The sequence below is a fragment of the Portunus trituberculatus genome, chromosome 14 (genome assembly GCF_017591435.1).
Source record: "Portunus trituberculatus isolate SZX2019 chromosome 14, ASM1759143v1, whole genome shotgun sequence".
NCBI classification, from domain to species: domain Eukaryota; kingdom Metazoa; phylum Arthropoda; class Malacostraca; order Decapoda; family Portunidae; genus Portunus; species Portunus trituberculatus.
In genome coordinates, this window is record NC_059268.1 from 21,140,724 (window position 1) to 21,154,492 (window position 13,769).

A 13,769-nucleotide genomic window follows, 5' to 3' on the forward strand; every position below is an offset into this window, starting at 1 on the left:
GAAGAATTTGGAGACACGTTATATGATAGAGGTTTACTTTATACCAAGGGATGAAAGACGCCGTCAAACAGTCCTACTTAGCGGCTATGGGGGTTTATGACTCCTGAGACACTTTGGTTCGAATCCTGGCCGTGGTTTGGGATTAGGAAAGGTTTACGACTCATAGATGCTACAAATCAAAGGCCTCATTGTTTTATCTCTTCACCGGGTAAACTGGACGTAAAAAACAAAAATAGAAAGAGATATATCAGTAGAGTTTTATACCAGAGCGTTACATTTACACCCAGCTCATTGCATCTCAGGTTCTAAAGGTTTACGGGTCGCTACACGTGTCATTAGTTTCCTTACGAGTATTGAAAGCTTCGTCGGTGTGGGTGATGTGGATTGCTTGTGGACTGGTGTATGGTGGTGGACTTGGTTCCTAGAGGTGGGACGTGGAACAGTAGAGTCAAGGAGAGGGTGATGAGTATGGTGAAGCATGGCGTGTGGTACGTAAGGCTGCATGGCGTGCAGGTGTTGGCGTGTGGTGTGTGCAAGGTGATGTGATGCCTCGGTTAGTGATTGTAGCTGGTGATGGGAGGGACACACACACACACACACACACACACACACACACACACACACACACACACACGTTCTATCATCCTTCCACATAAAAATCTTAACAACATCCTGTTACAAAACTTTCCAATGTGAACTGATTCTGTTAAGGCGATCAGAGAGGAGGCCCAGTGACATATTCAGCCTATACTCGTACAGGTCTCCGTGTTCCTCATTACACCAATACATTACTGACCTGCATACTTACTTCACGCTTTCACTGCTTCAAAACTCTTCCCGTAACCACTTCACTATTGACGCGCGTGTTTTTTGGGGTAGTTATGCAATGTGAAATAAATAGTTAACCTCTTATTCTGTTTCTTTATGACTGACGCTTTTGCTGAAAATGTCAAGCTACCATATTAGTAAGTGGGTGATCTTTTATTTTTTATGTAAGAGGGTCACTGGCCAAGGGTAACAAAGTGCGAAAGACAACACCCATTCAGAGTGCCAATCCCTAAAAGAGAGGTAAAAAAGACTCATGGATAGTTAGAGTTCACTATAGTATTCTGCGCCATACCACATTTTTTTCTATACTATGTGGGCTTTTCACGGGAATTTATGGGCTAAAGGGGATACTTTTTGGGGTACCTCCTATCTCAAAGGATAGGAAACCGTTGTCCCGAGTGAGGAAGCCCATTCTACACTCGGACCGTGAACAGGATTCGAACCCGTGCGCTTGAAGATCCCTCGGACCCCAAAGCACTCATGGTTCCACTGTACCATGGCGGCTTTACTGGATTTACACCTGAATACAAATGTGCAATGTTAGACGTTCATTATAACACACCTGGTCTTGAGGGAAGGGAGTGAGTGTTTCGCCTCCTCCCTCGCCCTGCCACTCCTCTTTTAGCACAAGTCTGTTTCTCGTCTCACACTTGCTTATCACACAGGCGCTCGCCGCTGGAGAGGATGGAGAGTGTGTTGGAGGGGAGGGAGAAGACTGGAGTGCCTGATGCTATCCTGCTGGAGGACTATCTCAGCGAGGACGCCTTCATTGACAACCTGAAGAAGCGCTACTATGAGAACCTTATCTACGTGAGTTTTGTTGCTGTTGTCACTACTACTACTACTACTACTACTACTACTACTACTACTACTACTACTACTACTCCTCTCCTCTCCTCTCCTCTCCTCTCCTCTCCCTCCTCCTCTCCTCTCCTCTCCTCTCTCTCCTCCTCTCCTCTCCTCTCTCTCTCTCTCTCTCTCTCTCTCTCTCTCTCTCTCTCTCTCTCTCTCTCTCTCTCTCTGTGTGTGTGTGTGTGTGTGTGTGTGTGTGTGTGTGTGTGTGTGTGTGTTCAAGTTATATACTAATGATACTACAAACTGTTACTGTAGTCTTGTACCGAACACTACAGCGCTGTTCTTGTGCCTACAGACGTACATCGGGCAGGTGGTGGTGTCCGTGAACCCGTACAAGGACTTGGGCATCTACACGGAGAGCTACCTGGAGAAGTATCGCAATGTCAACTTCTACGAGGTGCCGCCCCACGTGTGAGTGTTTACCTGGACAACATCTTGCTCTCCGCCCCCTTCCTCGCTCCGCTTCACCCTTCACATCCTTCCCTATATAAGCTATCCTCTCTCCTTTTCTAATTTCCCTGCAGTTTTTCTCATGTCGCCTCATAGATTGTCTGGGTTGGTTGTTCCCTTTTAGCCTCTTGTTTTATTGTTTGTGTTAATTTTAATTCTTTATTTCTCAGTCAGTATTTGTCTCTCATTAGACGTATTGGGTGTTATTTTAAGTGTATGTGCTCTCTCTCTCTCTCTCTCTCTCTCTCTCTCTCTCTCTCTCTCTCTCTCTCTCTCTCTCTCTCTCTCGATAAGAAGAGTGATAACCATCTTCCGTGGGTTTATCGCGTAAGTTTTAAGGACGCTGAGCTTACCAAGACAAGAACGAGGTCACAGGTCACGTTGTTTATCAGGCTGACCGACTGTCTTACACACATACACACACACACACACACACACACACACACACACACACACACACACACACACACACACACACACACACAGATTCATTGGTTAATTTCTTGTTTTGAATCTTTTACTTCTCGTGTGTTTAGTTTGATGTCCATGTTTCAATTGCAAGTCTATTATTACTATTATTCATGCTGCTGCTGCTACTACTACTACTACTACTACTACTACTACTACTACTACTACTACTACTACTACTACTACTACTACTACTACTACTACTCAGGCACAATATTCTCTCTCGCATCTAGTCAACCATCTAAACAGTAATCAGTTCATAAAAAAATTATCTTATGAATGAATGTAAAAAGATCTACTGAGACTTCCCTTCAATTTTCCTAGTTTCTCAATTGTAAATACCTCCCTGCTCCCCAACCTCTCTCTCTCTCTCTCTCTCTCTCTCTCCTATGCCAGCGTTTCCTTCCCTCCTATATCACCAAATCCTGTGTTCTTGTGTTCTACCGTACTGACTCCTTAACATTCCTTCGTAATATCTGCTAATTCTGTTGACGGGGTGTTGTAAGTTCCTGTGAGAGAGAGATAACGATGATGATGCTTCAAGGCTCCTCCTCCTCTTCTCTGTGTGTGCCATGTAGCGCCAGGAACCATATCTCTCCCAGCTAGCGCCTGAGTATCCACTAGAATGAATAGATTATCGTGGAGTGCTTTAAATCAGTGAACTTATAAACTCCTTCACACATAATCATATGCTTTTCGTCCTAAGATATGCGTGGTTCTGACGAGAGAGAGAGAGAGAGAGAGAGAGAGAGAGAGAGAGAGAGAGTATTAGTTCCTATATAAACTTCCTCGATACAGATTTTGCAAACATCATTCTGCTTCCCCAACTTCCTTCCTCTCCCCCCCACCAAACACACACCACCACATGCACGTACCCATCACACACACACACACACACACACACACACACACACACACACACACACACACAGGAACTGAAGCCCTTTACAAGCCTAATCAAGAGACAAAAAGAGAAGTGTCCGTGTGGGAAAGACTTTGGGGATCTATCTTGTCAGGTCCTGAAACAAGGAACCCTCAGTTATAGGTACACCGTGATATGCTGCTACCATCACCACCACCACCACCACTACAACCAATGCCTCTGGGATAGCTTACACTGACAGACTGACTGACACTCCACAGATAATACTGACCTGAATGTTTCTCTCACTTGTTGTGTTGACGGCGTGTTGGCAGCTGAGTGGCGAGAAGGGAGTCTTAATTTGTGTTGGTTGTGCAGGATATTCATTGATGGAATTTATGGAAGTAATTCAAATGGTAGTCTTGAACCTTGTTGCTGGTGGTAGTGTTGGTTATGATGATGCTAATCTCTTCGTCATTCTTCTTCTCTTCCTTTTTCATCATTCTTAGTTTTCCCTTTCTTCTTTTTCCTCTAGCCCTCTTCATCTTCCCCCACATCTTTCTCTTCTTTTTTTCATCCCTCCTAGTTTACCCTTCCTCCTCTTTCCTCTAGTCCTCTTCAACTTCTCCCACCTCCTCCTCCTCCTCCTCCATCGTGTTCTTCTCTTGGCAACCTACTGCTTGTTGCGACAGATCTGGAGTGGCGCCTGATGACCGGGTTTTAACGCACTCATAAGGCCCCAGTCACTGTGAGCCTTTCCAAGTGGAGTCTATATTCATCACACTTTGCTCCTTGCTGTTCCTTTTGACATCCTCGTAACTGGTTTAGCGGTGCTCGAGCGACGGACTGTAGACTACAAGAGATTGGTTTAATAAATGACGCGATACAGTTTATCTCGATGCTGAATGTGATGCAGAAAGTATATTAGTGTATATACATGCAATGTTAAACTTTGGAACTGCCTGTTGAAGAGTTATCTTGGAACCAAATTATTCTACGTATCCGCATTTATTTCCTTTGACTTTTTAGTAGAAGCGGTAATCTTATCAAACATTTTCCTTATTCTTTATCCTGCTTGTGCACGTACAAAGAATAATAAAAACACTATCTAGCACAGACAAACGTAATCATGCCGGTAAAATGCCAATCGTTACCAAGCGTGTTTTTTACAGGTGAAGTAATACAGAGACACAGACGGACTGGATGTAGCCTAGCCAAAGGTCACACCTGTGGCAAACATCCGTTCGAGGGAGAAAAGAAGGTCACATAGAGCCGATCCTTAGAATTCAGGAAAGAGCCTTGCAACCTGCGTCAAAATTCCAGCTTTGTTTATATTATTAGGTACAGGAAATAGTCGTAATGGAACAGGCGTCATCGTCACTGTTATAGCAGCGGCGCCTCCTTGGTGGTGGAAATCGGAGCAAGGTTGAGTTGAGTAAAACACTGTAAAACTCCCGCCACGTCGATACCGAGCCGCTAGAATAACTAAATAACAGTCATGATGAAAATCTACGAGTGGTACTAGTATGTATGTCTTGGAAATAAAAACAGGATTGAGAAGATAGTGTGTAGAATAAATCGTAACACACACACACACACACACCCACGTGATGGAAATAAAAACAGGATTGAAAAGTTGGTATGTTGAATGATATCACACACACACACACACACACACACACATTATTAAACAAACGCACGATATACAGATAGAATTTAACACGAGACCGTTTTTCATGCTACGAAGAACTGAAGTGGAGCAAACTTGAAAGGCACGGTGCTCTCGAGAAAGGAATGAAGCCCGCTGAGTCTGAAAGGAGACGGGATAAAGGAAGCGTGTGGAGGGAAGGGGCCATGGTGGGAGATGCATTTGTTATCCTCACCAGAGAGATTACTCATAGAGTGGCAGATTGCGATAAAAATATCCCCCTTTGAGAATTGAATTAATAGATCGAAAAAGAGGAAAAAAATGCTTAAACTTATCTCATACAAAGGACGAATAGATAAAAGGCATGATAAGAAGGGAAATGACACTCAGGATAGGAATGAATTTAAAGAGAATGTGCTCAGGAGAAAGGAAGGGCAATTGTCACAAAGCTCACTCTTTAAATAATCAAGCACTATCTCTTCTTATATCCTTCATATTCACCATGCCCACCACCACCACTACCTTCCTGAAAGCTTCTTACTGTGTGTCTGCAAGTATTACCCCAGTCATTAGAATGATAACAATTGGAGGATATATAAATGTCCTGAAACTCTCCTTGAAAGAGTTTAGATCATAGGAAGGAGGAAATATAGGAGCAGGGAAGATAACTAAAAGCAAATGTATTATCTTTTTGCTGTATTGGATTCTAATTATACACTTATTTACAGGTTCGCCATCACTGAAAATGCCTACAAATCCATGATCTCAGAAGTCACTGACCACTGCATCCTGATCTCAGGTAAAGCTCAGATCCATGGCTACATTATGATATTTTACTATTATTCTTGCTAATTGCACTTCAGAAATGTGCCCTGATGTGATGCAAAGTTACATGGCATCACATTTTAATTCCTTTAGTATTGGGATGCATTTTACTTGAGTTTTGGGTATGATTAGATTGTTTTATTGACTTTGGGAAATGTCTATGGAGGTCAGAAGATTAATGGGCAGAGTCTTCACTATTTCAATCCCTACATAAGTTTCTGAAGCTGTATAAAACCACCAAATAGTAAGCAGAATGAATATGAAAATGTGTTATGGTACAGAAGGAGTTAATTTGTTTGGTGTGTTGCTTTCATGTTTGTTGATCTGCAGGTGAATCAGGTGCTGGGAAGACAGAGGCCAGCAAGCAAGTGTTGAGGTTCCTGGCGGCCACCTCACTTCACCGCAGAGAGGTGGACCGTGTGAGGGACAGACTCCTGCAGAGCAACCCACTGCTGGAGGCCTTCGGAAATGCCAAGACCAACAGGAATGACAACTCCTCCCGTTTTGGAAAATACATGGATATTGAGTTCAATTTCAAGGTGAGTGTTGATTGATATTCATTGTTATTGTTGTCATCATACATTGTCCTGCTTTTTCAACTCAATAGTGTATTCTCTGATGTCCATCCTTTTTATGCATTCCTCCATACACCTTCTCCAGGTCTTCAGTCTCCACTCTTTCTTTTATAACTCTCTATTGTTAATTTATTGACCACAACCAAATTTTAAAGTTCCAGGAGGATTTGGAATGTATAGTCCATCAAAGTGTTTTCTATAAGAACTTGTAAATGGCTTAAAGTTCAGTAAAACTTTAAACACATGAAACATCCATTACTACAAACAAACGTGTGAAGTGCCTAAAGCAAATCAAGCTGCTTCACACAAAAATCCTGAAAATATATTCCTATAAGATGTGACATATTCTACATCAACCACATCTCTCCAAAGTTCCAATATTTTTGTGCTATATTCAGCAAAATTGATCAATAATGATGAGATCCTTTGAAGACACAATTGTACTATTCTTGATTCCCAGGGTGATCCAGTCGGTGGCCACATCCTGAACTACTTGCTGGAGAAGTCTCGTGTGGTGCACCAAGAGGTTGGCGAGAGGAACTTCCATATCTTCTATCAGCTCTTGGGAGGAGGATCAGCAGACCTCCTTGAAAAGTTGCACCTTGAGAGGAATCCAAATCACTATTTCTATCTCAAACAGGTGACACAAATCATCTTTACATCCTGTCCCACATTGCATTATGTCTGTTGTCTAGAGAAGGACACACACACATACACATACATACACACACACACATGTTGTAGAAAAATAAATTGAAGAAAAGGTGCAAAGGAAAATTGATGAAAGTGAAATGTTTGAATGATATAAAGTAAAACAGCCTCTCCCATGCAAATGCAGATGCCTTGAATACACTAGAAGAATGTGTAGGGGCAAGGAATGTACATCAGCTAATGAACAGTAAATAGTTATAGAGGCAAACAGAATCACACAAGCCTTGAACACCACTACTAGGTTAACACACACCCATTCACAAAACTTACCAATCTAGTAGGAAGTTTTGTATATATTTCCAGGGTAAAAGCTGTCATGTGGACTCTATCAATGAGTCTGGAGACTTTGAGGCTGTGCAGCATGCCTTGGATATCCTGAACTTTGGTGATGATGAGAAGGCTGCTATCTGGGGAATAATTGGCGCCATCCTGCATCTGGGAAACGTTACCTTCACAGCCAGTGATGATGGACTGGCCAGGGTGGTGGACGAGACGCCTGTTGACTACTGCAGCAAGGTAGTTATTCTTGTCATTTCTCAGCCTGGTTTACTGTTTGAATTTGAGTGTTTGTTATCAGATTTGCATTGAACTGAAGAGAATGTTCCAAAATGCACCACTGCTCTTATTCTTTACAACTTTGGAAATAGGTATGTATTGAAGTAATTTGGTTGCTTTTATCCTTTCAATTCTGTCCAAGGTGTGCAAGTGATTCCAATAAAGTGAGGACAGGTGGACTGTTTCTACTCTGTCAAGGAACAAGAGAGGTGTGGATGAGTGTGAATGCAAGTGTTTGAAAACCTCTTATTTGTGAGGAAGACAACCTTGGTATATGAATGCATGTAGCACTCTAACTGAAAAAAGAAGACACCACTGCATGGGAGGGAAAATTGATATCATTATTATTTCAGGAAGGAAGGAAAGTTGTTATTTCAGTGAGTGTTGAGTGAACCTGCTTTTCATTTCAGTTACTAGGGTGTGAGAGTAAGGAGTTGCTGATGGCTCTCACTCACCGCACCATTGAGGCACGTGGGGATGTCGTCACCTCTCCTCTTAACCCAGAGCAGGTGGGAAGCAGCTCTCTCTCTATCACCCATATTTAGAAACACCTTCCCCTCTCACTACAACAGTTTTCCAAGGCCACAGAGATAACTAGACAGGTTTTCAAGACATTTCCTCCTTTTAATAAACTAGAAATCATGTCAGTCTGTCACCAGAACCATAATAATACTTTTAAAAACATGAGTATCTTCAACTGGAGTCTGTGGAAAGCAGTGATGGTGGGAGAGCAAAGCATTTCAGAATATAGGCCTATATGCATTTGCCTGTATAGTTTAATGGTACTATAGTCCCTTGCTATACAGTGGAGAATCAAGACAAATGAAGACTCTCTTGAGTAAACTTGTAAGAATTGTAGCTCACAGATGACATTCAGCTTTGAGTCCCAGTGTGTACTTCATGACTTGTGTTGCAGGCGGTGTATGCCCGTGATGCGCTGGCCAAGTCCGTGTATGAGCGAGTGTTTGACTGGCTGGTGAGGAGACTCAACCTCACCCTGCACAACAAAGAGGCGGGGAGGAAGACTCTATTGGGAATTCTGGATATTTATGGCTTTGAAATATTTGACAGGAATGGGTAAGTGCATTTGCATCAGATTTAAATTAATATCTAGGGACCTTGGAACATGAGGAATAGGATACATATTTCTGTATACTTTGTATGTTGCAGGAAGAGAGGAAAAGGTACAAGGCAGGAGCTGGGAAGCCTTACCAATTTTTTTCGTTATAGTGAAAAGAAAAGGCAACAATGTGGCAGGTATTAAATAGATTTTATTTTTCAGGTTTGAACAGTTCTGCATCAATTACTGTAATGAGAAGCTGCAGCAATTGTTCATTGAGCTGACACTGAGGAGTGAGCAGGACGAGTACCGGCGTGAAGGGATTGAGTGGGAACAAGTGGACTACTTTGATAACAAGATCATCTGTGACTTGGTGGAGGAGAAACACAAAGGTATGTACTAGTAAGCTGTGGCCTCATGAACACAAAGGAACTTCTTAGCACTTTAATGTAATTTGTTTTTGTTAATACATCTTCAACATTCTTTGTATTCTCAAATAGTCTATTGTTTCATTGAGAAATACAGCAGACTCATAAGTCAGTTGTTAGATTCATAACACTGCATTGTGATACACAAATTCCCTTTCCTTTATCTGACCTGACCTGAACCATCATTTTCTTTCTTTCTAAATTGTCATGTTCAGAATGGCATTACCTTATTGCTCATACAAGGTGTTGATGTCCTCCTTGCTGCCTGCCAACTCAAAACATACCTAGGTAGCACTTTCTCACTTGTTGACGTGTTGAAATACAGCCATCAGTCTTGAATTCTGCCTTTTGACATTGATAATTAATGACAGTTCACCTCTCTTGGTAGGCATCATCTCCCTGCTGGACGAGGAGTGCCTCCGCCCTGGCGATGCAACAGATGCCACCTTCCTAACAAAGATGAATTCCCATTTGGCAAAGCACAAACATTACTTCAGTTATGACACATCTGATAATGCCAAGGTAAGCGAAAGCTGCTGTACACTGATGTTCCTAAATATTGTAGGAAAAGTTTATATATTGTAGTGCTTCATGTATTGTAAAGTTGAGTTGGTTGTCACATTTGTGGTTTTGCCTCCAGGTGAAGAAGACGATCAATAAGGATGAGTTTCGGCTACGGCATTACGCTGGAGAGGTGGCATACAGCGTGCAGGGTTTTCTGGACAAAAACAATGATCTTCTCTTCAGAGACCTAAAGGAGGTTATGACCCACACTTCAAATTTGATCATCACTGACGTCTTTCCTAAGGTAAGAAGCTACTTAACTGATTGATTGATGGTAGACAATTTTTTTCTTTTCTTTTCTTTGCTCTGTCCCATGAGGGTGAACTGCACCATAACAACTCTATAATATTCTTAATATTTTTATTGTTTTCTATTTCAGGAGGAATTGGGAAGAAAGAAGAGACCTGACACTGCTGCCACACAGTTCAAGAACAGTTTGGGAGAACTGATGACCATTCTCATGTCCAAGGAACCTTCATACATCCGATGTATCAAACCCAATGATGAGAAGCGCTCCTGTACGTCTTCATCCTTTAATACACACTGACCTTTTTGTTGGTTTTATGTGTATTAGTAGTAAATCTTATCTTTCATTAATCTTTTTGTTAGGAATTACTTAGAAGGAAAATATCTGTAACATTTAAACTTTTGTATCATTATTCTATTCTTTTCTCAGCCTAATTCCTATCTAGGGTCACCAAAATATTACTGTCCTTTTGCAAAAATACAGAACTTTTAATATGACTTCCTTTCCCAGCACCTTCCTTTCTACAGAGCCAGAGAAAAGAAGCATCATAATGTGAACATGATGTCAGCAACTATTTTCCCTTCCAGACAGCTTCAATGAGGAGAGGGTGAGCCACCAAGTCAAATATCTTGGACTGATGGAAAACCTGCGAGTGAGAAGAGCAGGTTTTGCTTACCGTAGAGCTTATGAGATATTCCTGGAGAGGTACAAGTCGCTGTGTCCGTCAACTTGGCCAAGCTACAAGGGGCAACCCAAGGACGGAGTGCTGAATATTGTGAAGCACCTCAATTACCATCCAGACGATTACCGCATGGGAAGGTCAGCAGTGATTCTTTCTAACCAAGAATCTGTCTTTGTCCATGACTTTTCTTATGATTTCCCTTGTGTTGATGAATGAACATGCTTTTTAGAGAGGCTGCTGTGGTCATTTACAAGTCAATAATGTGTCAAAGATTTAGTGGATGTTTTAGTAGACAGATAGATACATAAAACTAATATTAAATAATTTTCAGGAGCAAGTTGTTCATTCGGTTGCCCAGGACACTGTTCAAGACAGAAGATGCCCTTCAGGTTCGAAAAGGTGAACTGGCTACAATGATTCAGGCCAAATGGAAAGCCTTTGTGTATCAGAGGAGGTACCAGAAGATGCAGGCGGCTGTCACAGTCCTGGCCAAGCACTGGAGGCGTGTTGCTGCTGCAAGGCTACTTGCCAGAAGAAAATGGGCTGCAGGAGTTATTCGAGGGTAAGCTCAGTAAGCAGATTAGTAATGTGTAGATACTGATAGTAGAAACTGCCACCTACAATTTGCCATACCACCAATAGGATTTTGAGAAAGAACACCAATTTCTTCTTAGGGAAATCTTTTTATCACCTTTATTACACTCCTATGTTCTTGATCAATCCTGCTCTCTCCAGATTTGTGAAAGGCTTCATCACTCGCAATGAGGCAGTGAACCCCACCAATGCAAGATTCCAACAGTTGGTCAAGTGCGAGTATCTGGTGAGGCTGTCAAAGTCCCTGCCACAAAATGTTCTGGATCGCCGGTGGCCTCAACCGCCTGGCTCTTGCACTGAGGCTTCTGTGGTGCTGAAGGTGAGAGGTCAACTTTACTTATTGCCTTATCAGCAGGGATAGTTTAGACATTCAACTGAGTTTGTGTCTATCACTTGTTTTTATATCTTAAGGCAAAAGAGAAAATAAATCATTTTAGGAAGGAATAACCATGAAGAGGAAGTGTTAGTATTGCATCAGCTTATTAATATATGTCCACATCACTTTTTTTCTCAACAAACACTAACTTGTAAATTATCAGTTGCTACACAGGAATGAGAGATATGCACAATAAGTCAAATGGTCTGATGATGCAAATAAAAAAAGAAATGACAAATGCTATGGGTCACAATTCAGTTTTATGTAAATGAAAATATGCTGCTCAACTGAATGGGGAAAGCTTGAATGAGTAAGGAATACTTGCTTGGATGGGATGAAGTGGAGACTTGTGCTGCCTGCTTTGATCTCTTTGGATGATATTCCTGTAATGGATAAGGTATCAGAAATGGACAGATAGAAAATGTATGAGGTGAATGTGCTATTATTTTGTAAAGTCATCATTCTTTGTAGGACCTCCACCGCACATACCTGGCCAGGAAGTATGTGAGGGCACTGCCATCAGAAAGACGTGTCATGTTTGAGGAGAAGGTGCTGGCTGAGCAACTCTTCAAAGGTCTGTCTGTTATTTTGACTCCTGATCAAGTGCATAATGGAAGCGACATTCTTTATTGAATTGAATAATCTAAGCTTTCACAGGTGAATATAATATAACACATTTTTTGTTGTACCTAACGTTCTACATAAAATGCAGGAAAGAAAGCAAGCTACCCTCTTGTCTTACCCAAGTGGTTCATGGCATCCCGTCTTGATCCTGCATTGGACTCCTTGATGAAGACTGGATTTGAAGGAATAATCAAGACATCTGGAGAAAAAACAAAGGTATGTAGGCATATCAGTTTCATATTCTATAATTTTATAATTTCCGTCATTGATTGTGTGTCTGGTTTGTAGACTGATGAGCAGATTGACCTTTACTTTGACAGATGGTAAATCTTTTCTAGCACATAGACTTTGAAGACTCATGAAGTGTATTCTTGTACTTTCATGGTCTGCCAAAGAACCTGTTTGTCTATTTTCCCATAATGCTTTACAGTACAGTGTTCCATGCACTAAGTATGACCGTCATGGGTACAAACCCAGAGACCGAGTGCTGGTCATCACCACGGGTGCCCTGTACCTGCTGGAGGCCAAGGAAAACAAGCTCAAGCAAAAGCACAGGTTCTCTTTGAAGGAGATTCAAGGTCTTCATGTGTCACCCAACAGTGATAACCTTATGCTGATACAGATCCCTCCTGAAAATGCTAAAAAGGAAAAGGTAAGTGTTTCTTGTTGGTGTAGGTGTAGGTGTAGGAGTAGCCTTACAGTATAATGGGTCAAACTCATAAGATGATTGCACCTTTTGTGCAAATACCTTTTTTTTCCATGTAATGTGACAATATTCAACCATAAAAGCCATATACATGTACATGCTTTATATGTGGTATGTATTTGTTGTTCATTTTGGAAAGATCATACAATTTTGAAATTTGTAGGGTGACCTGATCATCAACGTGCCAAATGTGATAGAGGCTGTGACCAAAATCATATCAGTGAGTGACAACACTGAAATTCTCAAGATTGCAGCAACAGATAGGTAAGTTCCTTTATATAGTCTTGCTAATAAGGAACTGAGAGCACTAGAATTATTATTAGGTATTTTTAAAGACTTCTTACATGTTTCTTCTTCTGTGTATCATCCTTGTTGAGCTAATGGGAGTTTCTTGCACATAAGGGCTAAGATAAAGGATAGTTAAAACTTCAGAATTATGCACCAGTGCTCTCATTCATTCATAACTTGATCTTAAAGACTTGACATTATCACATGAATGACACTGGAATATTCTCTGCTATCAGCATTGGCCACACAATGAAGAATGGAAAGCAGGGAACAATTGTGCTCAACAGTGGAGCATCTGTCACCACTATAAACAAGAACAAGGAAGGCAAACTTCTTGTGGTAAGTGTGCAACTCTTGAAATGTTATTGTTTTGTTTTTAAGCACTGTATCAATGTTTCTTTAGTCCTTCAGCATGAAATACAT

General features: G+C 41.4%; 1 protein-coding gene across 3 annotated transcripts in view; it reads left to right on the plus strand.

Annotated features, from left to right (window-relative positions):
- The window catches only part of LOC123503390 (unconventional myosin IC-like), a 42,154-nt gene that overhangs the window by 26,659 nt on the left and 1,726 nt on the right, over positions 1-13,769 (plus strand). For 2 of the 3 annotated variants that reach the window (XM_045253110.1, XM_045253109.1), the window contains exons 2-21: positions 1,494-1,638; positions 1,979-2,094; positions 5,840-5,910; positions 6,267-6,475; positions 6,972-7,151; positions 7,526-7,738; positions 8,188-8,286; positions 8,694-8,854; positions 9,060-9,229; positions 9,654-9,787; positions 9,906-10,073; positions 10,209-10,347; positions 10,664-10,895; positions 11,090-11,320; positions 11,494-11,671; positions 12,200-12,302; positions 12,441-12,568; positions 12,783-13,004; positions 13,222-13,322; positions 13,583-13,685. In XM_045253110.1, the coding sequence (XP_045109045.1) occupies positions 1,513-1,638; positions 1,979-2,094; positions 5,840-5,910; positions 6,267-6,475; positions 6,972-7,151; positions 7,526-7,738; positions 8,188-8,286; positions 8,694-8,854; positions 9,060-9,229; positions 9,654-9,787; positions 9,906-10,073; positions 10,209-10,347; positions 10,664-10,895; positions 11,090-11,320; positions 11,494-11,671; positions 12,200-12,302; positions 12,441-12,568; positions 12,783-13,004; positions 13,222-13,322; positions 13,583-13,685 (3,084 nt within the window). In that variant the 5' untranslated portion in view covers positions 1,494-1,512. Of the gene's footprint in view, positions 1-387; positions 489-1,493; positions 1,639-1,978; positions 2,095-5,839; positions 5,911-6,266; positions 6,476-6,971; positions 7,152-7,525; positions 7,739-8,187; positions 8,287-8,693; positions 8,855-9,059; positions 9,230-9,653; positions 9,788-9,905; positions 10,074-10,208; positions 10,348-10,663; positions 10,896-11,089; positions 11,321-11,493; positions 11,672-12,199; positions 12,303-12,440; positions 12,569-12,782; positions 13,005-13,221; positions 13,323-13,582; positions 13,686-13,769 lie in introns of those variants that run through there. The other variant, XM_045253108.1, reaches the window with a different exon arrangement.